Genomic DNA, 27,240 nt, shown 5'->3' with positions numbered 1-27,240 from the left:
TCTCTACCACAAATAGCAGTGGATGCTGGATTAGTTGTTAATCTGAAATTTGAGATAGATGAAATTTTGTTAAATTAGAGGTATTAAGGTATATGAGCCAAAGGCAAGTGTATGGAGTTAAACCACAGATCAGCTGTGATCTTATTGTTCGGGAAAACAAGCTTGAGGGGCTGAATGGCCTACTCCTGTTCCTAAGTCCATATATATTAAAAATAAGAAGCTTACCCAGAGACCCAATCAGAAGCCAGCAGAGATGCTTTGGCCATTAGAGCACTTTTGCCACATCCAACCTCCCCGAGAAGGATTATTGGTTTTTGATTCGATTCGTGCAGACATTCCTTCAAGTTGAGCAAGAAAGTTTCTCTTCCAACAAAAAATTCAGCTCTTTTTTGAGATTAATGATCAAAAACATTAATTAGAACAGTGAACCCAAACATTTTATACAGGTTCCTATTTTAACTCCTTAGAATCTTCTGCAAGACACTGTGACTGGAAAATATTCATTCACCTTTCAACAAATTTGTCTAAGCTTTGTAATGTTTATGTCTAAATAGTTGTACAAACTATATTGCATTGGTATAAATAATAAAGCTAAACACGACCACATTTAAAATATGTGGTTTCCTTATTAGTAAAGAGAACACCTACAGATATTGTAAAATGCGTTAGTTACATAATACAATGTTTGCCTGTAAATCATCAATATATTGGATAAACAGATGGATGATAATGGAATAGTGTAGGTTAGATGGGCTTCAGATTGGTTTCACAGGTCGGTGCAACATCGAGGGCTGAAGGGCCTGTACTGCACTGTAATGTTCTATGTTCTATGTTCTATATTTCCCATGACTGTCCATTACAAATAAATCAGGTACAATTGTGTGGTGCATATTGACACGTCATGACAGTTGAAGGAATATGAACAAAAAACAACTCAAACAGAATTAAGCTCCTGTAACTACAATATGGGAGTTTAAAATCAATACAACAGATACACGGGTGATTCTGAGACTGCTTTATCTCATGCCTCACCTGATACTAAACGAAGAGGTTTTGCCTCGTAATTTACAACCCAATCTGATCTCCCATTGAAGATGAATTCCTACGAATGATAGCTCATAACATCCACAAAGGTGTAACCTGATTAATAGCTGGCAACTGTACTCTGTGTGAGGCTTTAAAAAATGTAGAATTAACTTGAATAAATATAGATTGGAAACAGCACAAGCTGGAAAATACTTAGTAGGTCAGGCAGAATCTGTCACATGAGGGATGGTTAACATTTCAGGATTTTTTTTTAGAATAAAAGATAAATAGTACAGCACAGGAACCGGCCCTTTGGCCCATGAAGGCTGTGGTCTGTATCACTCTATTAACTGCCTATCAACATATCTTAAACATGGCTATTGTATTCACCTCCACCAACTCCTGTAACAATGCATTCCAGGCACTTACCTCCTTCTGAATAAAAAGCTTGTCTCTCAAATCTCCTTCAAACTTACCCTCTTTTACCTCACTTATAATGGAGAAAGAAAATATCCTATCTTTAATGTACTCTGATCATCTCAGTTTTGGTTAACATTCCATCCCTGAATGTTTCAGTTAAAAATCATCAGCCAGCATTCTGAGCGATGCTATATTTAAGTACTGAAGAAAAGAGAGTTGGGCAGACTATTGATTCACAGGCTTTGTTGTTAGTGGAGAGGTTTGGAGTGGGGTAGCAGGGCATCTGGAAAGGGGAGAATGTGCAGCTCCTTCTGAATTTAACAACAGGGCGTTAGTTGAATTTTCATTTTTCAGCAGGCTTGGCTGGCTTATCACTGAGAAGGCCTGTGCTGGAAAGCATAGTCTGAGAGCAGAGAGGAGGGAGTCTGGGAAAGGGGAAAATTGTGCTTGTGGCATAGGTCAGGGTGCAGCAGAAATAAGTCCTCAGCAGCATTGAGAATGTCGAATGGGAGACTGATCCCAGCACATTAGCTCTGGCCATCCAGCAAGGAGCAACACTGCTCAATGTTTTCTTTGTTCACTGGCCAGCTTTTATTGCTCATTGCTAACAGAATCACAGAATCACACAGCATGGAAACAGACCCTTTGGTCCAACCTGTTCATGCCAAAAATAATTCCAAACTAAACTAGACCCACTTGCCTCCTCCTGGCCCATATTCCTCCAAACTTTTCCAATTCACGTACTTATCCAAGTGTCTTTTAGAAGTTTCACCCACATCCACCACTTCCTCAGGAAGTTCATTCCAAACGCAAACCAACCTCTGTGTAAATAAAAATTCCCCTCATGTCTTTTTTTAAATCTCTCTCCTCTCATCTTAAAAATGTACCCCCAGCCTTGAAATCTCCTATCTTACAGAAAAGACCCTTAAACCTCTCTGTACCCCTCATTATTTTCTAAACTTCTAGAAGGTCACCTCTCAACTTCCTACACTCTAGTGAACCAACTCCCAGCCCATCCAGCCTTTTCTTTATAAATCAAACCATCCATACCAAGCAACATCCTGGTAAATCTCTTCTGATCCCTTTCCAGCTTAATAATATCCTCCTTATAATTGGATGACCAGAATTGGACACAGTGCTCCAGGAGAGGCCTCACCAATGTCCTGCACAACCTCAACATGACTTCCCAACTTCTTTAATCAAAGGACTGAGCAACGAAGGTAAGCATAGTTGTCCACAAGGAGGTGGTACGAAGCTGCCTTTCAGAGGTACCCCAGATAATGAGCATTTGAAGAGTCAGGTCATAGATTAACCTTCAAATTTGCAATCTTTGGATGGCAGAACAGGCCCAAGAGGTAAAATCACTGACTTCCATGCTCATATGCCCAACCAAATGCTCTGTATTCACAAGTATATTGGATGTAAGACATTTTGTATAAATTATTTGGTGTGTTATTCTTTGAATTCCCAAAGTATGTTATTCTTTGAATTCCCAAAGTATGTTATTCTTTGAATTCCCAAAAGTAACACATAGCGAGAGTGGAATTGGCTCTTCTTTGAAATTATGAAGTTGTTAATCACTGATATGTTCTACAAAACGTCTGTGAGACTCACAGTGTCTGGCAATGATGTACATGTTCTAGGGTCTCTTCATTAACCCAACGTTTCATTGTGTGGTACCTTCTTTCTGGCCCTCTCTTAGTATTCAGTGAGCCAATGTTCCTTTGAAAAACAAAACAAAGTTGAAAGCTGAGGAAAAATTTTCTACAAAAGCGCAAACAAATATTACACATTTAACTATTCAAAATTACACCTTCCTGCTAGAGATAAAATAACATCTTATTTTAACAGCAGAAACACAAATTCTTTGTGAATGCTATGTCGATAAAATAATACCAATTGATTATAACTCTTTCTAACACTGAATTAATTTTAAGGGCAGACATTAATTTAAGTTGGGAATCGGGGAGTGACCTGTCCAATCAGCTTCATTGTGCAACCTGGGAGACAAAAGAAATTTAATAAAGATACCAAATAGCACACACCTGGACCCCTGCTGCAGGCCAGTCACTGTGTCAGTTGCCACAATCATTTAAATTAGGCCCCTCTTTCTCTGGGACAGTTAAGTATGAATTTCAGTTGAGTAAAACTATCACAGGATGACAAAGAATGTGGTCATGTTACAGGCTCCACCCCACGTGTGAGTGGGCTAAAAGCATATGGTTAAATTTCAAAAAAAGTATCCACATTTCATTTATACAACTTAGACAAAGGTACCCTGTGCACTTATATAAGGATTTTATTATTGAAACACTAACTATTGAGGAGAAAGAACAAGATGTGTGGTTTGAGCTGCCTTCAAAAATTACACTGATACCTACATGGTCTGGGATGGTAGTGGTGGGGTATTGTGGGGAGGAACACATTGGGAGACAATAACAAGGACTCAGGACTCTGGGGTTCCCCTGTGCTCAGGTTTTTTTTGCAGGAGGCAGGGCACTGACTAAGGAATAGGAGCTTCAGGAGCAATATCAGGATCTCTGATTTCTGTTCTTGGACCTGACACCATGGATATAGCCCTTTGTTGTCAGTTCTCTTGGATTTAAGGTTTGGATGTCAAGTTTCAGCTGCACACTGTTGTGGCTGCTCCCATAGACTAGCCATCCACACTTTCAGTCTGCTACATCTCTGGTTCTACCTTGTCCAGAAATGCAGCTCAAGTTTCATTTGCTCCAGAGGTTGTAACAACATCTTTGAACTGGCTGAATGAAAACAAAAGGTCGACAGGCCGACTTTCAGGGATTCCAACTAACTCTTTTATTTACATCTGTAATTTGTATTATTGTACTTTTGCATTATAGATTTCCAGGGCATTTGTTTCATTTCTGTTTTTAGAGTCTTGATAGCATATAACTGTTATCTTACACATCACTAAAATAAGCATCGCCATGATATTACACTGTGCACCCCGTTCTGTATCCACTGCTTTCAACTCCACCATTAATCCGCAGCCCATCCCCACAATTTTGCCAACATCATTCATCTCCCAGTTTGCTGCTTTGGTTGTAAATGATGTGCTTTTGAAGGTGAATGAATGAAAAATCAGGAAAATACAGCTTTTCCTATTCATTTCCAACCAATGACTGAAATGAGTCGTCAAGATCTGGAAGAACCCAAGATGTGGATCTTACTTTCAAGCAAGGTTTTCGCGAGACTGAAAACTGTAATTTATGTAAAACAATAGTTAGTGTTTCAACAGGAATTAGTTTGAACAATCTATGAAATCTTTCATTTCCAAGAGTTCAGATCACAATGATAATCTGAAAAATCTAAGCCTTCTCTGCTGTACAATGAAACAGATAATATTAGACACTGCATTAAGTTCCATCCAATCTGAATACATCATAAGAACTTGAGTGAGGGGTAAGTGGAAAGACACAGCCTCTCAGGATCTTGAAAGGAACAGGCTTGCTATCCGTGATCTCCCAATATTCTAAGTAACAATGCTTATCTTACTAATGTAATTTGAATCTGATTGTTATCATGTATTTAACTACATCTTGTTTAAGAAAAGACCCTCTTCTCTTTAGACTACTTCATGGTTTTCCTCAACCACTACAGACCATGATGGGCCTGTGCACTCAGTCAGAGAATGAGGATAATGGGAGCTATCTACCTTAAAACATGTTGGCAGTAGCTGTCACCAAATCTCATATGACATCCACAAATATACAACTTGCATGTCCTTGAAATGAAATGTGAAAAAATTTTGCTTGTAGAAGTGAAGAGAGGAATCAACGCAGAGAAGAAATCCTCCTGGATAAACCTCTAGTGCTTTCATAGAATCCCTACAGTGTGGAAACAGTCCATTCAGTCCATCCCCATCCTCCAAGGAGCATGCCACCCAGACCCAGCACACCCCATAACCCTGCATTTCCCATGGCTAATCTACCCAACCTGCACATTCCTGGACACCATGGGCAATTTAGCATGGTCAATTCACCTACCCGCAAATCTTTAGGAGGAAATCAGAGCACCCAGAAGAAACCCATGCAGACATGGGGAGAATGTGCAAACTCCACACAGTCAGTCAACTGAGGCTGGGATCGAACCCTGGCCCCAGGTGCTGTGAGGCAGCAGTGCTGACCACTGAGCCACCAATTCTGGAATGACTTTTACATCTGAAATTTATCATGTATATTTTTCTGTCATTTATAAAAGCTGATCATCTCAGCCAGAGTTACGTCCTCATTGCACATTTTCTAATCTCCACCCTTGATGGTTTCTTGTTAAAACCCAAGAGAAACAAATTGATTTACGTACACGTTCAACCTGTTCTTTGAACCAGTTAAAGAACCAAACACGCAATCCACAGAAGTGAAAATAAATCATTTTTATGATGTTACTTTCCTCCATCCATCAAGGATAATATAAAAGCATCAATGCTAAACGTTGACTTTTTAAATTTAACTTGGTGAATTATCGGCCCTGATCTTAACATTTACACTTCATAAAGAGGTCTCACCATAGCAATCGTTACTTGGTTACCATCAGAAAAATTGTCATTCAGCTTCAACCTACGCAATTGCTTCAGCATTTGAATAGGATTATAGTTTTGACTACGTCTGACTGGACAGGTTCATCTATGTCTCCGATGAAACAAGATTACAGTTTGTTTCCACAATTAGAACTTTTGTGCTTATTAGTGAAGCAGCTGCCAGTGTTGGGGAGCCGAAAACATATTCCTTTTTCAATATGAATTCTTACTCTACATTTGAAACTGATCATGTGTGATCAATCTTTTGTGTCACTGCTTACGCTAAGTTAGGGCCAGATGAATCTGATGGCCAGATCCCAAGCCACTTGCCTTCAGTCTGGCCTCCATTAGTTCCTTTCGTTCCGGGCTCAGCTGTGGTCCTGCTTGCCCCTGCTGCTGCTCACTCTCCAAAGTTACAAATTCCTTCCCGGATGGGGGTGGAATTCTCACTCTCAGGAAACTAATACCCTGTAGATCGCTGAGAAGCTGTTGTGTCTGAGCCCGAGCCCAACATCACCACCTAAAGAATCTACCCATGGGTTGAGACATACTTGTGACTGAAATGTTTCATAGTTGCAATAAGTCTCTGAGAGAGCAAAGGAACAGCAAGCAATAGAGTCAGTGGTACTGTTCTCACAGAAACAATTGCACAGAATTATAAAATACTTAGAGCACAGAAATAGGCCATTCTACTTAACAAGCCCTTCGCTGAGTTGATAGCTCACATAAGCCTCCTCACACATCCGCCTCAAAGCCAATCAGCATATCCTTTTATTCCTTTCTCCCTTTTTTCCCACTCACGGAATGAGGGCCTCATTGACTAGGCCAGCATTTATTACCCATCCCTAGCTGCCCAGAGAGCAGTTAAGAGTCAATCACATTGCTGAATCTGGAGTCATGTGTAGGCCAGACCAGGTAAGGATAGCAGTTTCCTTCTCTAAAGGACATCAGTGAACCAGATGAGTTTTTCCAACAATGTGTCCCTCAGAATTCAATTTAGCTGCTGTCCCCAGATCTCACACATTAATTGAAGCAAGAACCTACATATTTAACTTTAAAAAAACAATAACTTTATGTCATAGCGCTCTTCCTCGCAGGCTATTTCATTTCTGTTACAGCAGATTGACACGGAAACACTGACCTGTGAAAGTGAGCAATGAAGGTTTTTTGGAAATCGGCACACAGGCGTTCGATGTAGACTAAGTGGGACCTGTTAAGCTGCGGACTGATTCCATCCCTTCCCCAGCTGACCTTGTACTCATAAATATTGGTGTGCCGAAGCTGCAGAGCAGAACATTGATTATTACCTTCTGTGCAAACACATCAGGCAGCAAGGAAAGTCGTTAGGTCTTGATAAAAATAAATTCACAAAGAGCCACTATAATTGAAAGTAACAATGACTGTCAACTAAAAATGAGCAGGTAGAAAGGAAAAGAAGGGACAAGAATAAAGGAGTTTCCTCTGGTATTTTTTATTCATTCACAGGGTAAGGATGTCACTGGCTCAGCCAGCATTTATTGCTTATCCCTAATTGCTATGTGTCTGGAGTCACATGTAGGCCTGACCAGGTAAAGATGCCTGTTTCCTTCCCTAAAGAACATTAATGAACCAGATGGGTTTTTCCAACAATAGATTCATGATCATCATTAGATCCTTAATTCCAGATTCTTTACTGATATCAAATTTTACCACGACAGAATTCAAACCCAGGTCCCCAGGTCATTTTTCAGGTCTCTGGATTAACAATCCAGCAATAATACCACAAGGTCACTGCCTCCCCTTATGTGTGCTAAGTAAAAGGTTGGGACAATGGTGGTGTAAAGATAATGTCATTCAACAAGTAATTCTACAGGTTCAGGTTAATGCCCTGATGACATGGGTTCAATTAACCTGTGGAAGTTAACTTCAACTAATGAAAGCTGGTTTCATAATAGTAAACCTGGAGCTATCATCAAATGTCAAAAATAATTTCTGGTTCACTAATGTCCTTGAGAGAAGGAAATCTACTGTCCTTCCCCTGTCTGGCTTACACCTGACTCCAGACCCACATCACTGTGGTTCACTAAGGAATGGGGTGGCAAGCCAAACAACTCACAAACAGAGGCCTTACCAGCGACGCCAATGAAAGAACAAAACTAGACATTCAGTGTTTGTTGTTGATAAAGTGTGGGCTGTACAGTTGTCCACACGTCACAGAGGGGGTCATGGTGGCTCAGTGATTAGCACTCCTGCCTTACAGTGCCAGGGACCTGGATTCAAATCCTCAAGCGATTGTCAGAGAAGAAGAAATATTATTTCTCTGTTGTCCTTTCACGACCTCAGGGTGATCCAGAATCCACGATATAACCATTGCAGTCTTCTTGAAACTTTACTCATTGCTGTAATATTACGCAACGGTAGTCAATCTGTGCACAGCAACATCCCACCATCAGTGAAGTGATTACCAACACAAGATTTGTTTTTGGGATGTTCGTTGACAGACAAATGTTGGCCAATACACCAAAAAATGCCGATGATCTTTATATAGTGCCATGTAATCTATTTTACCCCTAGGAGAGGTCAGACAGGGCCTTCTGAATATCTCATCTGAAATGCTGCACCTTTTATAGTGCAGCACTGCTCCCTCAGTACTGTGTGGGGAGCTGGATGAACACAGCAGGTGAGGCAGCGTCAGAGGAGCAGGAAAGCTGACATTTCGGGTCAGGGCCCTTCTTCAGAAACGGCCCCGACCCAAAACATCAACTTTCCTGCTCCTCTGATGCTGCCTGGCCAGCTGTGTCCCTCCAGCTCCACACTGTGTTAAGTCTGACTCCAACATCTGCAGTTCCTGCTATCCCTCAGTACTGCACAACTTTTGCGTTCATGTCTCTGGCTTGAAACCAGAGCACACAGCTATTGGACTAAGGTGAAATTGCTGCCACTGAGCTACAGTTAAGGAAACATTGAGTATTTCCTCCCAAATTCTTTCAGCTTGACTGAAGTGTGAAAACACTGTTAATGCCTGTTCAGATCTGGAGCTTTAGCAGCATCAAGGGTGAAAAGCAGCATGGAATAGAGAAAACCAGCATGCAAGATAGCAGAAGAACTGAAGGAAAAGACAGCAAACCATAGAGCATTGTGATGGGTTTGACTATACATGCTGCAAACACTTTGATGAGGTACAGGCCTTGTCATGACCATTATAGCCACCAGCTATGATGTAGCATTTCGGCATTTGAAAAGACAAAACTGTCAGTAATGCCACGTAATTTGGTTAAAACATGAATGTGGTATACTGAAACGGACGATCATAATCCAGAAAGGTTCTTCAGGGCACCGTTTACTGTGGGCTTCGAGGGAGCAAACCTGCTCTCCTGGATCATCCAACAGAAGGATCCAGGAATGCTGATTGGGCAGCTTCAGTGGTCCCTTTATGGAAGAACAGGAGGACACAGAATGCCTGGGCTACATGCAGCACATGAATTTGGCAATCGGGTCCAGGATGCCAATTCTAACCTTCAATGGTTAGAAGCAAAGGTATTCCCCATTAATTATAATTTCTTGAGCTAGCAGAAAATAGTGCCAGCTGAAATCTCTCTTCTATGTGTCTGCACTCATTTAAGAGCTTATCACAGCACTCCTATCTTGCCAAAACAAGTTTGATCTCTTTCAATCACCGTGCAGCAGTTCATTTCATTGCAATTGTAAAAGTCTAAGGAAACAAAAGTCATTAGTTGATTGAATGGGCTAAACTTACTTAAAATTTGGCAAGCACAGCATTGGCAAAGGAGGCCCATAACTCCTGATTCCATCATGAATTATGAATAGCTGGAACTCATTGGACCCATTGTTCAGGTGTAGAATAGCATATCCAATTTAGCTAAAGTGTTCATATAATTGAGTTGGATATAAATTATACTGTGTCTCACATTGTTTCCACAGCCAAATAGGTGTCACTTGTTTCCTTGTAGCATTGTAATTTCTCCTTTTCAATGCTACAGGAGCGAACTACAACAGGTAAAGTGTGGCTCAGCCATACTGACTAATATACGTCATTGGCTACATAGAAACATAGGAATAGACCATTCGACCCCTTCAGCCTGCTCCACCATTTAGTATGATCATGGTCAATCATCGAGTTCAATACCCTAATCCTGCACCCTCCCGACCCCCCTACCCAGTCCCCCAGTATCCCTTGATGCTTCTAGCCACAAGAGCTATGTCTACACTTTTCATGAAAATACAATATTTTGGTCTCAACCACTTTCTGGGGTACTGAATTCTGCAGGCACATCACACTCTGAGTGAAGAAATTTCTCCTCATCTCAGTCCTAAATTTCACCCGACAATATCGTAAACAATCTCAGCATTTCCAGATTGGAAAAGAGGGGATGATTTCCTGAAGGCTTCTGTTCTTGAGCACTGTCTGGGGTTACAATAGAACTGGATACTCCTACTGCCTCTGCAAACAACCCAGGCTCCAGTCCACTCTCCTGGGCTGAGCCTCATATCTTAACCGTAGGTGGATAGCAGACACTGAGTCACGGGCAATTTGGAGAATTGCGGTGTGGGAATGTCCCTGTTGTTTCCACAGTGGGAAGGGGGAGGGGGTGTGCAGTATGGAGGAAGAGGTGACCTTAAAGCAGGAGTACCCAGTGGAATGCAGGAAATCTCACACTGAAATCCATGGAGTCCAAAACTTCAAGCAATTCCCCGGCTCCCTGCACTCAGTACATTGGAGATGCTTCTGACACTCTTTGGGTTCCATCGCTGCATTCTCCATGTGGTCCTAAGGAGTTACACATGTCAATGCAAACTGGGGAGTTTTGTCACTTTGGAACCAAGACAAGGAGAATTTTGTTTTTGCTCAGAGGTTTGTGTGCCTTAGGAATTCTCTACCACTCTGAGGGCTGTGAAAGCTCAGTCTTGAGTTTGTTGAAGGTCAAGATTGACAGATTTCTGATTGCCAATGGCACAAAGGATGATGGGAACAAGTAGAGGTCATAGGAATGTTTGATCAGACACGATTGAATTGAATGGTGGGGAGTCGTGATGGGCTGAATGGCCTACTCTTGTTCCTATGTTACTAATTATTTATTCTTGACAATGTGGACCAACAAAAGCAAACTACAATCTTCCCATTTACAAGCCCTTGGTCCATTGCCTACTATGCCCTGACACTTAAATTGCCTGAGGAGATGCTTCTTCAAAGCTATGAGAATACCTGCCTCCACCACTCTCTTAGGCTACACCTTTTTTTTTAAACCACACTCTAGCAACATATCAGCATAAACAGAGAATTGAGCTGTAACCCATTATGAGCAGGTCATTCAGCAACGGAAGTGAGATACTGTATGTGTGTGTGTGTGTGTGTGTGTGTGTGTGTATACGCGTGTGTGTGTATGCGTGTGTGTACGTGTGTGCGGATATTGAAAGAAATGATACAAAAGTGGATAATTACCCATCACTCAATTACTTTGGATACAGTAAGGGAACTACTTGTCACATTTTACAATGCAAATGAAAGCCTGAGTTGGCCAATACTGCTCGTCCCATGATAGCTTCAAAGGTGGTGCCAATATGTGAAAATGGTGGGGCTATTGACTTATAACAGCAAGTCTAACTTTAAGTGAATAGTGCTGGCTGAGTCAATGATAGCAATGTGTGCTATCCTTTCAATTCTGTCACTAACTTGTAGTCCCTAAAATGAAATGAGGAAATTGCTGGGCAAGTTATGATTTTAATCAAGCGACCGAAACATAGCAATAAAAACTACTGAATTTGAACAAACTAAAGTTCACTTGCAATTGGAAAGGGTGAGTGAGAGATAGCGGAGGAAGTGGGCTGTATTCGACTCGGAAGGCTCTCAGAGTTTCAGGGACTGAGTAGCATCACTTCGCGCAGAAGTACTATTGTCCTGGCAGCAGCTCATCAATGCGAACAAGCTTCAGTATACTCATGTACACAAGCCTGTATACCCATGGGGTGCTGTTCCTGGCCACATGGATATGTGTCAGGAGTTACAGGGAAAATGAAAGTTAATTTTGTTTCTTCTCAAAAGGGTTGTCACTTTGGTCGATATGTCAATTTTGATTCTTTCACACAATTATTATTCTTGCATATATTATATCTTAAAGACTGTAGTACATTTGTCTTTGAGATCTGTACAATGCAACCCATGCAATTTGTCTCAAGTGGCAAAAATTGTACAGTAGCAAAGTCCTGCCAAAGAGCTTCTAAAACTCTGGACTTGCTCAGAAGGCGGTTGCCATAGACATAGTGGGCCAAAGGACCTGTTTCTATCCTGTATGACTCTATTATGAGTATAACTGCTGTCCGCCCTTGCATTGGCATTCTCATTCAGTAGATATAAAGGATTGAGTAGCAACAGTGTTTCAGCAGGAAGCATCACCAGTCCATTTTGAAGCCTCGTGCGATTTATAGAGGGATTTCTTGGAGTAGACAAACTAATCCTTTGAGTTCCAATTTTTAAATCAGGCACGTGCCATCCAGATATGTAGCTCACTTCTAGGCTTGAAGGAGGAACTTTTCAAATCGCAATCTGGTCTATTTACTGAGAAGGAGGAGAAAAAAGTACATGTCCTCAAATCGTACTGAAATCATTCAAGGCAGGGCCCGTTGTTGAGTAGCATCATCATGGATATTTATGGTTGTTCTTCTTGTACCAATTGGGACACAGACAGCAGGATTTTCACACACGTTTCTGGACCCTGAAGGGAACCTGGGGGCCCAGATGCTATTCCTGCCAAGATCCAGACTGGGGCAACCAGTTTGAAAGGGGCTACTTTTCATGATGCTTCCTAGTTGCCCACCATTGAGCCCATGATTTGTTCAAAGGTAGCAGGCATGCTTCTAATGCTGCTGGCTACTCCAGCGACTGGTAGCACCAGAGCCTTGGAGGTCCCAGTGGATGATGTGATGCTGCTGATGCATCTTGGAGAACATGACTGTGCTTTGAAAAGGAAGCACAGTCAGGGTTATCGGTAAGTTTGAAATTAAATATCAGAGGGGTCAAGCCAAGTGGGGAAACTCCTCTGGTGGCAGAGTTAGTGTACTGGTGATATCTACCTGCCAACAGACCCTTCTGTGGGAATTGGGGCCTCCAGTTGCTGGTTCCCCAGGCTGTTATGGGGGCACTGCCTCCATTATAATCATGGCTTGCCCACATGGCACGATCCTTCTCTACTGCTGGAAAAATGCTGCCAGTGCTTGGATTATTGCCTCTAGATGAGACCTTAGTCACTATAACTGACTGCCTGCCTCCAATTAACAAACAAATGATCCCAGTAGAAGCCATCACTGGAAATGTCTCCAATGAGGAAAAGCCATCCTTACATGGCTCTCTGCTATTTATCCGCAGTTCCCACACATCTCCCATCTTTGAGCCCATCATCCCATGGCTGGGAAAAACTTTGCTTTGCATTTCAACTACATGATCACTACTTGACTCTCGCCATCATACCTTATGCTACGTTTTGGCTGGCAAATAAAGACCCATCATAGTGAAGGGCACACTGGTTTCTAAAGAGACTAATAACCTTTAAACAGAAATGTTAGATCCCAAAGATCAATTTAAATAATTACATGACAAGATTTCATGTTTTAAGACTTTTACTGTAAGGTACAAACTAAAAGGCAACATCTACTAAACATTATTCCAGTAGCTTTTCTCCATGGTAGCCTAAAATTGCAGAATTCTTAGATTGAGGTAGAATTGCTAATTAGCTCTCCTTTAGGCTCTCAACTCCATTCTATTGCTAAACCATTTGCAAAATCTGATTTTCTTGAAATCTTACTTGGAGAATAACTTCGGAAACAAACAGTCAATCCACTATCAGCACAAATACTTCTCCCCTTGTCTACAAGTGTCAATATCTTTTGCATTCTTCTCATTAAAACAACTGGAACTTCCCTGAATCCTGAATCTAACTCCCCAGGTTTGCTGCCAGTAGAATCCAGAGCAGCTACATTCCTCTTAACAAGTTTTATCATTGCGTGGCTCTCCAAGGTCCACACACAGCGATGACTTCCAGAGCTACAAGTCATTATATCGGCATGTATATTTTCAGTGCATCTGGAATGTCTGAGCAGCTTAGTGGGAATGCTGAGTCGCATGATTCCCACTGTTTCTCCATTTTCCTGAATTAAATACATAGTCTCAAAACATAACAACCTCATGAAACTCACATCTGCTAGCACTGTATGACTCAACTAATTCTTCAAACTAAAAGCAGGTATATGCATTGGGAGGAAATCCTGGATGGAGTGGAAAGAGACACAAAGATGAATATCTCAAGAATAGATAAAGATCCTGTTCATACGTTTAAATCTAATGTTGTATTATATCAAAACAATTCACACCAATAATACAAGCAGCTATGAATTATTACCTTGGCATGAATGCTTTCCAGAAACTGTGTGTGGGCTTCATACAATTCTTTATTAATTTCTGGCATCCGTGGACAGACATCAATAAAGTCTGCAGCTTTCTCGCTTGACAGGTTGCATCGGATGTCAGTGATATACCGTTTAAACCAATGGCAATGATCCTCTGGAGGTCCCCTTGTCTGTAGACCCTGGTTAACCTCGCGTTCTATAACTGGGGTTAAATTTTTAGAACAGAAAGAGAAATTGATTCTTGCTTTTCTGAAAAGGCCATTGATTTGATGAATTTCCTAACAGAGTCATCAAGTGGGTAGCGATACCGGTGGCAAGTCTAATCACCACCAAGATGGTCATCAGGATTAGATCATTGGATGGGTTGCTCTGGTGCAGGTACAAATGAAATCACACAAAGGCAGCCTCACAGAGATGAAGCGTAAAACAGCACAGGAAATGGAGAATGAAGTAATAGATTATGGAAAGACTCAAAGATCAGAGGGCAGGAATAGGGATTATACACAGTGAAGGGACACCATTGCTGACATGGGCCCAATACTGTGGTAAAAAATTTGGTCTTAAGCAATCAAATAGGGAATTGTCAAAATTGTGTCGTTAGGTGGCATTTATTGATGAAATGAAAATTTGAGACGGGACAGTGGTTGATGGGGGCAGAGTGTTCAGACCTGGACTCTCCTGGGTGATGAACACAGACCAGTGACTATGAGCAGAACGGTGACTGGTGACTCTTCGACAAGGGACATGCTGTGATTGATCAGGAGGTAGGCTTCAGAGGATGAAGTGGCTGAAAACGGAGTGAAGAGAAGTAAGAGTCAATACAGGGTGGAGCTGGAGTAACACAGCAGGTCAGGCAGCATCAGAGGAGCAAGAGAGTCAACATTTTGGGCTTAGGCCCTCCATCACAAGGCCTGATGAAGGGTGCAAACTTGAAATGTTGTCTTTCCTGTTCCGCTTGTGCTGCCTGACCTGCTGTGTTCCTCCAGCTCCACGGTGTATTGAATCTGACTCCAGCATCTGCAGTTCTTGCTATCTCCTGAGGAGAAGTAAGTAGCTGTTTGGGCTGAGATGAAATATTGGAGGGTAAAAGGGAGGAAGGAGAGAACCTATGCTGACCTTTGACATAAAATAGTCTGTGGCTCCTTCCCTTTGGGTCAAGGAGTTGTTGGGAAGGCAAAAGATGTGACAATATCAATCCAAGATGTTAACTTTCCATATTAATTAGTGAGTTGTCAATCACTATTAACATACAGAAAACAAACTGGATTATCTCTGCCCCATAGGAAGGCTTTAGCTGCTTTCACATCCTTATTGTGCTTCCTTTTAGAATACCATTCCCATTTTACTTGTTCTTGCTCTCTGTTTCCTATAAGAAAATAGAACTAGTGAAGTCAACTTTAAAGGATTCTGTGTGATTTATATCTACAATGTTGTGACTGTGCAATCACATCCTTCCGACAGTGCGGTGGCCAGAACTGCACACCAACACCCTCAACTCATCATGAAATTCTGGAATTGGAAGCTTATCTCTGTAACAGTAGCCACAAAATTATCAATAATAGTTGTGAAGACCTTTCTGAATTTGGCAGTGGAAGCAGAGTGAATATTTTTAAGGCAGAGATAGATAGATTTTTGTTAAACAAGGGGTTGTGAAATGTTATTGGAATATGCAGGAAAGATCTCATTGAACAGTGAAGCAGGTTTGAGGGGGCTGAATCATCTGTTTAGGCTCCTGGTTTGTATGTCTGCATGACTCACTACTGTCCTGTTGGGAAGGTATGAAATCTGCCATCATTACCCAGCTTGCTCTGAATGCCATTCCAGATCCACAGCAATGTGACTCACTCTTAACCACCCTCAGAGATGGACAAAGAAGCCAGTCAGTCAACAGCAATTACAGATGGACAATACATGAACGCATCCCATGAAAGAATATTTTTCAAAATGATAGCAACTTTGCAGAAAAAATGTATTTCCCGCTGTGGGTGAGAAACAAGATTTGGAACTATTCGGGATCCTAACACTGCTGGGTATTTTTAGCATTTCCAGCAATTAAATGCAAATATACTGTTGAAATTGGATAGCTATTTCTTTATCCTCCTAAGGTCTCTTTTAACAATCACTTAATGTTAGGATTTGTAAAGTAATTGTTATAATTATTAGTTTGAAAACACTCTGTTGGTTGTCCTATGTAAAGTTATTATGCTTATTCTTATTGTTACTTCACACTTAAAGCCATTACTTATGGCCTCTCCATCATTACCTGTTCTTAGAAGATTCGAGGCTCTTTCTTTACCGAGTGCCAAAGGTGCATTTTCCTGGAGAATACTGTGTAGTTTCTGGGCAGAACTTGACCAATTATTCTTTGAAAGCTGTCTACGAGAAGGATCCATACTGTAAATGTCTCTGAAGTGTGTCCTACATTGGAAATGAAAGCTCAGATTTAGCGATTTTAACAAGGAAACCCTCCTATTTCCAAATTTCTGCACTATAATAAGAAACAGACACAAAATTGTTTGATAATAAGGAGGTAAATTTGATTTGGGGCCAAACCGCCATTTAAATTTTAATGTGCTCGCAACTAAAGAAAACCATTATCACACAAATAGCAAAACTACTGCTTTTCTCACTGTTCAGGTTTGTCAGCTTGTGTCAAATAACAGGACAGCTTCAGTCTCTACAGTAGCAAATCTAGCTACTATCTGATGCTCTCCTTTATCTGCAGAGTACCTCTGATCTTGAACTCCATCATGAGGATTAACAATCCGCCCTGACATAGTCATTGCTGACTCTCAAATCTTTTCACCACGGTTGACATTAATTCCTTTCCCTCAGCCTTTAAAAACTCTTCATTTACCAAATTTCTGTCAGCTCAGTAGCTGACTTTCTCCTTTCACCTCTGCAATCAGTAATGAAGTATATTTGGATATTATAATATTGGCTTTGCACAAATTGCCTGCAATGTTTCTGACACTGCAGCAATGCTTCACAAAAAGAACCAAATTGCCTGTAAAATGTCTAGTGAATCCTGTAAGCCTGAAAGTCTCCAGATACATACCGATATTTCTTTGAGTCATAGAGAGCAGAGGCTGGGGATAAAAGGGTCTTTCTCAGGATGGCAGTCGGTGACAAGTGGTGTTCCACAAGGGTCAGTGCTGGGACCACACTTTTCACTTCATACATTAATGATCTAGATGAAGGAACTGCATGCATTCTGGCCAGGTTTGCAGACAATACAAAGACAGGTGGAGGGGTGGGTAGTATCAAGGAGGCTGCAGAAGGATTTGGACAGGTTAGGAGAGGGGGCAAAGAAGTGGCAGATGGGAAAGTGTGAGGTCATGAAGAAGAATAAAAGCATGGAATATTTTCAAAAAGGAGAGAAAATTCAGAAATCTGAAGTGCAAAGAGACTCGGGAGTTGTCGCCCAGGATTCTCTCAAGGTAGACTTGCAGGTTGAGTCAGCAGTCAGGAAGGCAAATGCAATGTTGGCATTTATTTTGAGAGGAATTGAATATAAATGGAATGATGTACTACTCGGGCTTTGTAAGGCTCTGGTCAGGCCCCATTTGGAGTATTGTGTGCAGTTTTGGGTTCCATATCTCAGGAAGGGTGTACTGGTCCTATAGCAGGCTCAGAGGAGGCTCATGAGAATGGTCCCGGGAATGGAAAGCTTAACATATGAGGAACATTTGAGGGCTCTAGAACTATACTCATTGGAGATTAGAAGGATGAGAGGGTGATCTAATTGAAACTTACAGAATACTGAATGGCCTGGACAGAGTGATGTTGAGAAAATGTTTCCATCGGTAGGAGAGACTAGGGCCCAAGGGCATAGGCTTAGAGCAAAGGGAATACCTTTTAGAATGGAGATAAGGAGAAACTTCTTCAGCCAGAGAGTGGTGAATCTGCGGAATTCACTGCCAGAGAAGGCTGTGGAGGCCAGGTCATTGAGTAGATTCAAGACTGAGTTAGATAGGTTCTTGTAATCAAAGGGATCAAGGGTTACAGGGAGAAAGCAGGAGAATGGGGTTGAGGAACTTATCAGCCATGATTGAATGGCGGAGCAGACTCGATGGGCCGAATGGCCTAATTTCTGCTTCTTGTCTTATGATCTTACATGCAACCTGTAAACTCATTTCCCATAGAAACATTTTTAGTGTTGCCCACACAGTGGACTGCTCCTTACAAAATAAAAACTAAGTTAATCAGTCAGGTTGATTTATGGATGGGAAACTTGTCATAGAAGAGGAATCTGTCAAAGAGGAACATATACTGTGGAGTTAAAATAGTGCAGTGATTTGTAACAAGGTCAGCCAGGTGGACCTCATGGAATATCAGCTCCCGTTGGGGCTGTTGATCTGCTCTAATTAGCGAACCCTGGCTGACCGATAAGAACAGGAGTGTCAGACATCCTGTTCACCCCGAGAGCTGGCTCTGAGGAATCTGGACCATTGTCATGTACCATGCACATGTAAATAAAGGGCGACTTACCGACGTCTGTGGAGATATTTCAAACAACATGTAAGAAAACACAAACCCTTACAAAACTCCTTCCTCCACAATCCTTTCCTCATCCTAAGGAACCAACCCTGTCAAGATCGAGGCTTTTAGGTTCACATGTGTCTGCTCCTTACCTACTCTGATCACCTCACTGTATTCAGCCTCAGCTGGATAGTCACAGGCTAGAGGAAATTTGGCTCTAGTCAAGTTTGCTGTCATTTCTAAACTTTCATACCAAGGAGAAACCACCAATGATTCCCTTCTTCATACAAATCGTCTGCTTCTCTTATTCCTGACGTGGTGGTGACTATTTATGACGTGTTATATATGCTACTGCATTAGATTTTGCAAAATAATGGAGCCACGTGTGTTTTTCCAAGCAACATTGGCATCTGTTTTAAATTTACTGTTTCTTGCTCAGATACCATACACTTTAGGATGCCACCATGTCTCATGTTCCCAGATTTGCCCAGCAATGAATACTGACCCGGATCATACTTGATGTATTGGCCAAAGTTACCAAGGTGATACACTTTGCTTGTCCACACAATCAATCATTGCTCAGATGGTTGGAACACCACCACCTGCAAGCTCCCCTCCAAGCCACTCAGGATCCTGACTTGGAAATATATCGCCGTTCCTTCAGTGTCACTCGCTCAAAATGCTGGAACTCGCTCCCTAGTAGCGCTGAATTGTACTGCATCAGTCCAAGAAGACAGCTCGTCACTATCTTCCCAAGGGCAATTAGGGATGGGCAACAAATACTAGCCCAACCAGTGACACCATATTCCTTGAACGATTAAGGAAAAAGTCTCATCTCACTCCTTATCATGCAAAAATAAGCCAGGATTAAGCATGTTTCTAACAATCAGAAGAACCCAGCACAGTACTTTTTCACTATTAAACAATGACAACCCAGTCGAATGTATTTGCTAACATCCCACAATTATATTACAGTCAATGTTCAGTAATGATATCTCAGTCCAAGAAATCTTCTTTTGACATCATCTTACTTTTGCCAATAAACTAACACTTCTTAACCTTTAACATAATAATAATAAAAAATCATTGAAACAGGAAATTTGAAATAAAAGCGGAAAATGGTGCAAATACTCTCAAAGTCAATAACATTAGAGGAACAAAGTTAACGCCTCAGGTCGTGAACATACTTCACTGATGGAAGGCTGTACAACTCAGTCTTAGAGAATTTTTAAAGCAGTAGTTGATACAGGCACCAATGTGTTTTATCTGCTCATCACCATCGTTGGCACTCCCTCACAGACAAGGTTGATTTTCTTCCACTCTCAGGGCGAGTTTGTAGGTGGCTGTACAGTCTGATTGGTCTTTCGCAGACTCTACCATATTTGGGGCCAGAAGGTGGCTGCAGGAAGAGGTGGGTGGGGCATTGATGTGGCAGCGAACAGAGTCATAGAGTAATACAGCATGGAAATAGGTTCTTCAGCCCAAACTGGTCCATGCTGACCATGGTGTCCACTCAGCTCGTCCCAACTGTCCCCATTTGGTCCATATCCCTCTAAGCCCTTCTTATTCTTGTACCTATCCAAATATTTTTTAAATGTTGCTATTCTACCTGTTCCAACCACTTTCTCCAGCCGCTCATTCCATATTCGCACCACTCCCTGTGTGACCAAGTTGCCCCTCGGGTCCTTCTTAAATCTTTCCCTTCCCACCTCAAATCTATGCCCTCCAGTTTTCAATTTCCCATCCCTGGAAATAAGATGATATGCATTCATCCAACTATGCCCCTCATGATTTTATACACCTCAACTAGTTTAACCCCTCATTCTCCTACATTCCAAGGAATAAAGTCCTATCCTGGCCAACACTTCCCTATAACTCAGGCCTACTAGGCCTGGCAACATCCTCGTAAATCTTGTCTGCATACTTTTCCAGTTTAACTGTGTCTTTCCTATAACAGGATGACCAAAACTGTAACAATACTCCAAATGCAGCCTCATCGACAACTTATACAACTGTAAGTTAGCATTCCAGCTCCATCATTTCCTGCCTCGACCGATGTAGGCCAGCATGCTAAATGCTTTCTTCACCACCCTACCTACCTGCGACACTGCTTTCAATGAACTACGCACTTGTACTCCTAGGTCCTTCTGAGCCACAACACTCCTCAGGACTTTACCATTTATGGTATAAGTCCTACCTTGGTTTGATTATCCAAAGTGCATCACCTCACACTTATCTATATTGCATGTGAATTGAATTGCATTTGCCAATCCTCAGCACACTTTCCCAGCTGATCAAGATCCCTGTGGAATTTTTGATAACTTTCTTCACCATCAATGATAACTCCTCAGTTTGTATCATCCACAAACTTACTAATCATGCCTTGCACACTCCCATCCAGATCATTTATGTAAATAACAAATAACAAAGCTCTTAGCACCAACCTCTGTGGCACACCACTAGTCACAGGCCTCCAGTCCAAGATACAACCTTCAACCATCACCCTCTACTTCCTACCATTGAGCCAAGTCTGAATCCAATTAGCCAGCTTTCCCTGGATCCCATGTGGCCTAACTTACATGACTAGCCTGCTGTGTGGGACCTTGTCAAAGGCCTTACTAAGATCCATATAGACAACATCCATGCCCTACCCTCATCAATCCTCTTGGTTACCTCTTCAAAAAACTTCCAAAGATTTATCAGACATGACTTTCTGTGCACAAATTCCATGCTAACTATCCCTAATCAGACCTTGATTATCCAAATATTGGTTGATGCTGTCCTTCAGTATCCTCTCCACTAACTTGCCTATCACTAATGTCAAGCTCACTGGCCTGTAGATTCCTGACGTAACTTTGCTACATTTCTTAAACAATGAAACAACATTAGCCACCTTCCAGTCTTTCAGAACTTCACCAGTCCAGCACCCTTCTGCTGTTTTTGCCTGGCTTCAGCTTTTTCCTAACAGCAGATCTCGAGGTGCTTGACACCTTCCAGGATACTCCTCCCCCATTTTGGACGGTCTTGGGACAATGATTCCCAGATATCTGTGGGAATGCCACACTTCACCAATGGAGGCCTTGAGGGTATCACTGAAACATGTCCTCTGTCCACCTGTTTGGGGAGTCTCATGTCAGTCATGCAGACAACGTGCCCAGCCCATCGCAGCCAGTTAAGGGTGGTCAGTGCCTCAATGCTCCTCAAGGCAGCCCATGTAAAATCCTGCCAATCCACTGGGAAGGCTAATGCATCAATACCTTGATCAGGCCAACATCCCCAGCATCAATGTTTGATCTGCTCTGTTTATATCGAATTGCAGAGCAGACCCGTGGGATGGATAGCCTAGTCCTGTACCTATCCCTACTGTGCAAATGATTTTTTCTTATGAAACACTGAGCTTTTGTGATGTATGCTAATTTTTCTTTGATGGCCCACTGACTTCCTTAAAACTCATCACTCGACAGTTCTGGCAGTGTCTGTGGAGAACGGGAGTTCATGTTTGGAGTCCAAAACAATTCCTTCTCTGAACAGTTACAAGTTCTGATGAAGTCATTCAGACTTGAAGCGTTAACTGTTTCTCTCTGCACAGATGTTGCCTGGCCTGATGAGTTTCTCCAGAACTTCGTGTTTTGTTTCAGATCTTGTTTCCCAAGTATTTTGCCATGATATTCATCATCTGTTAATTAAGTGCTACAGTTTATGCACTAAAATATGGATTCAGAATTGGCTGAACCGTAGAAGACAAAGGGTGGTAGTAGATGAAAAATATTCAACATGGTGCTCAGTTACGAGTGGTCTACCACAAGAATCTGTTCTGGATTCTCATCTATTTGCGATTTTTGTAAATGATTTGGATGAAAGAGTGGAAGGGTGGATTAGTAAATTCACAGATGATACAAAGGGTTGAGTTGTGGACGGTGTGGAGGGCTGTTCTGGGTTACAAAGGGACATTGATAGGATGCAGAGCTGGGCTGAGAAGTGGCAGATGGAGTTTAACCCTGAATAGTGTGGTGATTCATTTTGGAGAGATCAACTTGAAAGCGGAATATAGGGTTAATGGAAAGATTCTTAGCAGTGTGGAGGAGCAGAGGGATCTTGGGGTTCATGCCCGTAGTTTCCTGAAAGCCGCCACCCAGGTAGATGGAATTGTTAAGAAGGTGTATGGTGTGTTAGCTTTCATTAATAGAGGGATTGAGTTCAAGAGCCATGAAGTTATGCTTCAGCTACACACAACCGTGGTTCGGCCACAACTGGACTATTGTGCCCAGTTCTGGTCGCCTCCTTAAAGGAACGATGTGGAAGGGTTGGAAAAGGTGCAGAGAAGATTTACCAGAATGTTGCCTGGAATGGAGGAAAGGTCTTATGAGGAAAGGCTGAGAGAGCTAGGGCTTTTCTCTTTAGAGTGATGAAGGATGAGAGGTGACTTGATAGAGGTGTACAAAATGATCAGAGGTATAGATAGAGTGGACAGCCAGAGACTTTATCCTAGGGTGGAGGCAACCATTACGAGCAGGCATAGTCTTAAAGCGAGTGGAGGTGGATATAGGGGAGACGTCAGAGGTAGGTTCTTTACTCAGAGAGTGGTCAGGGCGTGGAATGTATTGCCAGACAGGGTAGTGGAGTCGGCCTCATTAGGGACATTTAAGCAGCTACTGGATAGACATATGGATGATAGTGTAAGGTAGGGTTGGAGGTTAGATAGACCTTAGGATTCAGGTAAAAATATGGCACAACGTCATGGTCCAGAGGGTCTCTACTGAGCTGTATTGTTCAATGTTCTAAAAGTCAAGACCTGGGTCAAATGCACAATGTAAAATGTATGTAAAATTTATGATAATTGCTGACCATTTTAAAACTAACCTTGATAATAAAATGTGAGGCTGGATGAACACAGCAGGCCAAGCAGCATCTCAGGAGCACAAAAGCTGACGTTTCGGGCCTAGACCCTTCATCAGAGAGCTAACCTTAAAACTAACCTTATTGGCTGCAGCCTGTAAACACTGGGAATGCAGTTTTCATCCAGTTTGTACCACTGCTGAAGAAGCCCAATTGCTTTCCCAAAGTCTGGTGTAGACTGAGGTACGGTATCATTTGTGTCATGTGCCTGAGGGACACGGGCAGACTGGATTTCACTGGCTCCAGTGTCACAGCTTTCTGGCACTTCCTTATCTAGTGGAGTTGAAGCGTTAGTCAGATGGGGTTTTCCGCTCTGAGATTCCTCACACAGTCCGGGGCCCTCAAGCAGTGTGTGGTGCTGACAGTTGTGTTCTCCATGCTGCCATGTCGTAGCCTCTAATTTCTTGGCCTCAATAAAGTTCAAAATAGCTTCAAAGTCATCTTTCACGATGCTGTCAGGGAGGAAAAGCGGGTCATGCTTTTGGCCAATTAAAAGCTGCAAGACAAAAGGAGACTTCATTGTGTTAGAACTCTATGAACAACTATATTCAAAATAAAAGCCAGGTCTAACACACAAAGCAAATCATAGGCAAATTTCAATCCATTGGATTATGTTATTATGTACGAATGGATATCCTTTGTCATAGTTCTCTCTATATTACTTATCTTCCTTAGTACAAAAAAGGGATTTGTGACTGAAATCACATTGGTATGCAAAGCTGTTAATTGCTTTTGTGGTGCAGTGCTGAATTACCTGTATTCTGTCTATGATCTCAAAAGGGCTTTGTTCTTTGTTTTTAATGGAAAGCATATCAATTCTTGACATTTAAAAAAAAATCTGCAAATTGAACACGTTTAAATTATCTACAGATTAGACCTGGTTAACCCCCAGTTAGAGCACTGCATGCAGTTGTAGACACGTTATTATGAGAAGGATCTGATTGCACTTTAAATGGTGCAGAGTAGCCTTTCTAAGAAAATAAAATGTGAGACTGGATGAACACAGCAGGCCCAGCAGCATCTCAGGAGCTGCCTGGGCTGAAGCCAAGAGGCAAGGTGAATTAGGCACTGTTATTCTTTTCCTTGGAGCAGCAAAAGTTAAGATGAGACCTAATAGAAGGGTATAAGGTTATAAAGGGCAGGGTTAAGGTAGTAAAAAGCCAGGCACTTCTCTTTAGATTCTGAGGAAGGGTCACCGGAACCAAAATGTTAACTCTGTTTTCTTCTCCACAGATGCTGCCAGGCCTCCTGAGCTTTTCCAGCAACTTTGTGCTTGTTCCTGATTTACAGCATCCACAGTTCTTTTGGTTTTTACTTCTTTTTAGATGGTGGAGAGATCAATGACTAGGAGGTGTAGATTTAAAGTAGGAAGTAGAAAGCTAAGAGAGGAGCTGAGGAGAAACTTTTTCACCCAGAGGGTGGTGGGAGCCTGGAACTCACTGTCTGAAAGGATGCTTGAGTCAGAGACTCTCATGACATTTAAACAGAATTTAGATATTCACAGAAATACAGCTGGAAGATGGGAATAGCATAGATGTTTCTTTGTTGATGGGCCTGGACACAGAAGGATAAAATGGCCTCCATCTGTGCTTTGACTGCCTATCAATCTACAATTAAAAGTTTTACGTTGGCCTTGTACTTTGATCCTATGAGCAAACCATTGATCAATTCAGTTACAGTTAGTGTTTACAATTATGCGTTGCTATTCAATTTGCAGTGTCAACTATCGTAGTATAGTCACAATGTCTGGAACAAGTTTCTGATGCCTCCCCCAACCATCTTACCTTTTACAAAGAATATATATACCTTCAATAAAAAATGATATAATAATACTCATATTCATCAAGTGACACTGATAAGTGATCACTTAATAAATTTTACAGGAAGAGACGCGGTTAACATTTGGACTTAAAACATTAGTTTCTTTCTCTCTCTACAGGTGCTTCCAGATCTGCTGAGTTTCTTTGGCACTTTCTGTTATTATTTCATTTCACCAGCATCCATTGTTCTTCATTTCATCACTAAATTATGTTCTTCAAGTATGTTTTGAAAGAGGCAGATATTTAACAAGCATTAACCTGGTATAAACTAACTCTGTATAGAAGTTTAGAAGAAAAGCGATTGTAAGTTTAATTTGCCTCCCTAGGAGTAATTTGAACCTGCCAACCTGGTGTCACTCCAAGCAGAACAGTCTCAAAGAACCTTAAATCTGATCCAACATTTGACCCCGATTGACAATCTATAGACAGAATGCTTACAATAAAAATGGAGCCTTCTGAAGTTTGGCATTCCTTAAGTACTTCGAGATGTAGTCGGGCCATTGTATGATTGTCACTAATTCCATCTTTCATGCCCCACCTAAGGTCAATCATCATGAGGTCGTAACCCCTTTCTTTGCAATAACTGTTTAACTGTGGGTATACATTCTTCATTAACGCATTCCTTTCATGTTCTGTATCTGGAATTTTTAAAAAATGTAAGTTATTAAAGTTCTGGTCCAATTTATACAAATTCAAAACAAAATTATTTGAATTTGAAGCAATATACCAAGAGCATTATAATGGGAAGCTAATACTCCAGTCCTAAACTGAGGGTGTACTGCATTATCACTGATAGCACCCCGCAAAGATATTCAAACATCGCACCCAACTTTGAAGCAAGGGGAAAATGTTTAACACCAGATAGTGGTGAGGAGCAGAAATGACGGTGAAAGCAGAATTATTTTGTAAAAGGGAAAAAGATTAATGTCTGTAAAAGAAAATTTGAAAAGGTACATGGAAAGGTTGGCGAAACAGAAGTAAGTGAATGATCTTTTCAACAGCAGGTAAGAGTGAAATCATCCACAATCGCCTGTTTGCATGCTGTAAAATTTTAGAATTCTATGAGCCACTACTTCAGCTGAGTGTTAAAAGCCATAGTTTACATTATAGGTGCTGAAGCATGCTGTTTTGCACAATCCTGGAAAGTAGTTTGCAAAATCAAGAAAGCAGACGCAAGACATTTCAGCCAATATGCTTTTACATCGCATTGATGAACTCTTAGCACAATACTAAGTTCTTAGTTGACAGGTTTCATTTTACTAATTTCAGTTTACTGCTAATATCTCATAACTTTATTTATATCTTAAGTCTTTACTTGTACAGAAATCGTGCTAAAATATAAACTGGACAATTCAGTTTAGTCCAGACTTTTGCTCTTTGAGGTAATTTAATGTTACAATAGTACAAATTGAGTGATAAGCAATCAGAAAGTTATTTTATATCTCTTGGAGACAAACAGGAAACTAGAAGGACACAGCAAACCAGGTAGCATTTGGAGGAAAGGTGCAGTCAACATTTTGGATATTACCCTTCTTCAGGACTTGAGTTGCCTGCCTGGCCTGCTGTGTTTCTTCCGGCCTCCTGTTTGTCCACCTTGGATTTCAGCATCTGCAATTTTTTTTATCTCTAAGCATTTTATATCTCATACCATTCTTCTATCCT

The 27,240-nt window shown here is 41.5% G+C and overlaps 1 protein-coding gene across 5 annotated transcripts in view; it reads right to left on the bottom strand.

Moving 5' to 3' along the window:
* Nucleotides 1–27,240, bottom strand: part of LOC125451016 (NACHT domain- and WD repeat-containing protein 1-like) — a 119,943-nt gene that overhangs the window by 76,304 nt on the left and 16,399 nt on the right. For all 5 annotated transcript variants that reach the window (XM_048527646.2, XM_048527645.2, XM_048527647.2 and 2 more), the window contains exons 8-14: nucleotides 26,017–26,216; nucleotides 23,839–24,254; nucleotides 16,644–16,798; nucleotides 14,374–14,582; nucleotides 7,125–7,264; nucleotides 3,061–3,168; nucleotides 226–384 (exon numbers count right to left, since the gene is read on the bottom strand). In XM_048527646.2, the coding sequence (XP_048383603.1) occupies nucleotides 226–384; nucleotides 3,061–3,168; nucleotides 7,125–7,264; nucleotides 14,374–14,582; nucleotides 16,644–16,798; nucleotides 23,839–24,254; nucleotides 26,017–26,216 (1,387 nt within the window). The remainder of the gene's footprint in view (nucleotides 1–225; nucleotides 385–3,060; nucleotides 3,169–7,124; nucleotides 7,265–14,373; nucleotides 14,583–16,643; nucleotides 16,799–23,838; nucleotides 24,255–26,016; nucleotides 26,217–27,240) is intronic.

Source organism: Stegostoma tigrinum, chromosome 3, assembly GCF_030684315.1.
Source record: "Stegostoma tigrinum isolate sSteTig4 chromosome 3, sSteTig4.hap1, whole genome shotgun sequence".
Lineage (NCBI taxonomy): Eukaryota > Metazoa > Chordata > Chondrichthyes > Orectolobiformes > Stegostomatidae > Stegostoma > Stegostoma tigrinum.
Note: the sequence above shows the minus strand (reverse complement) of the source record. Positions and strands in the feature narration are given on the sequence as shown.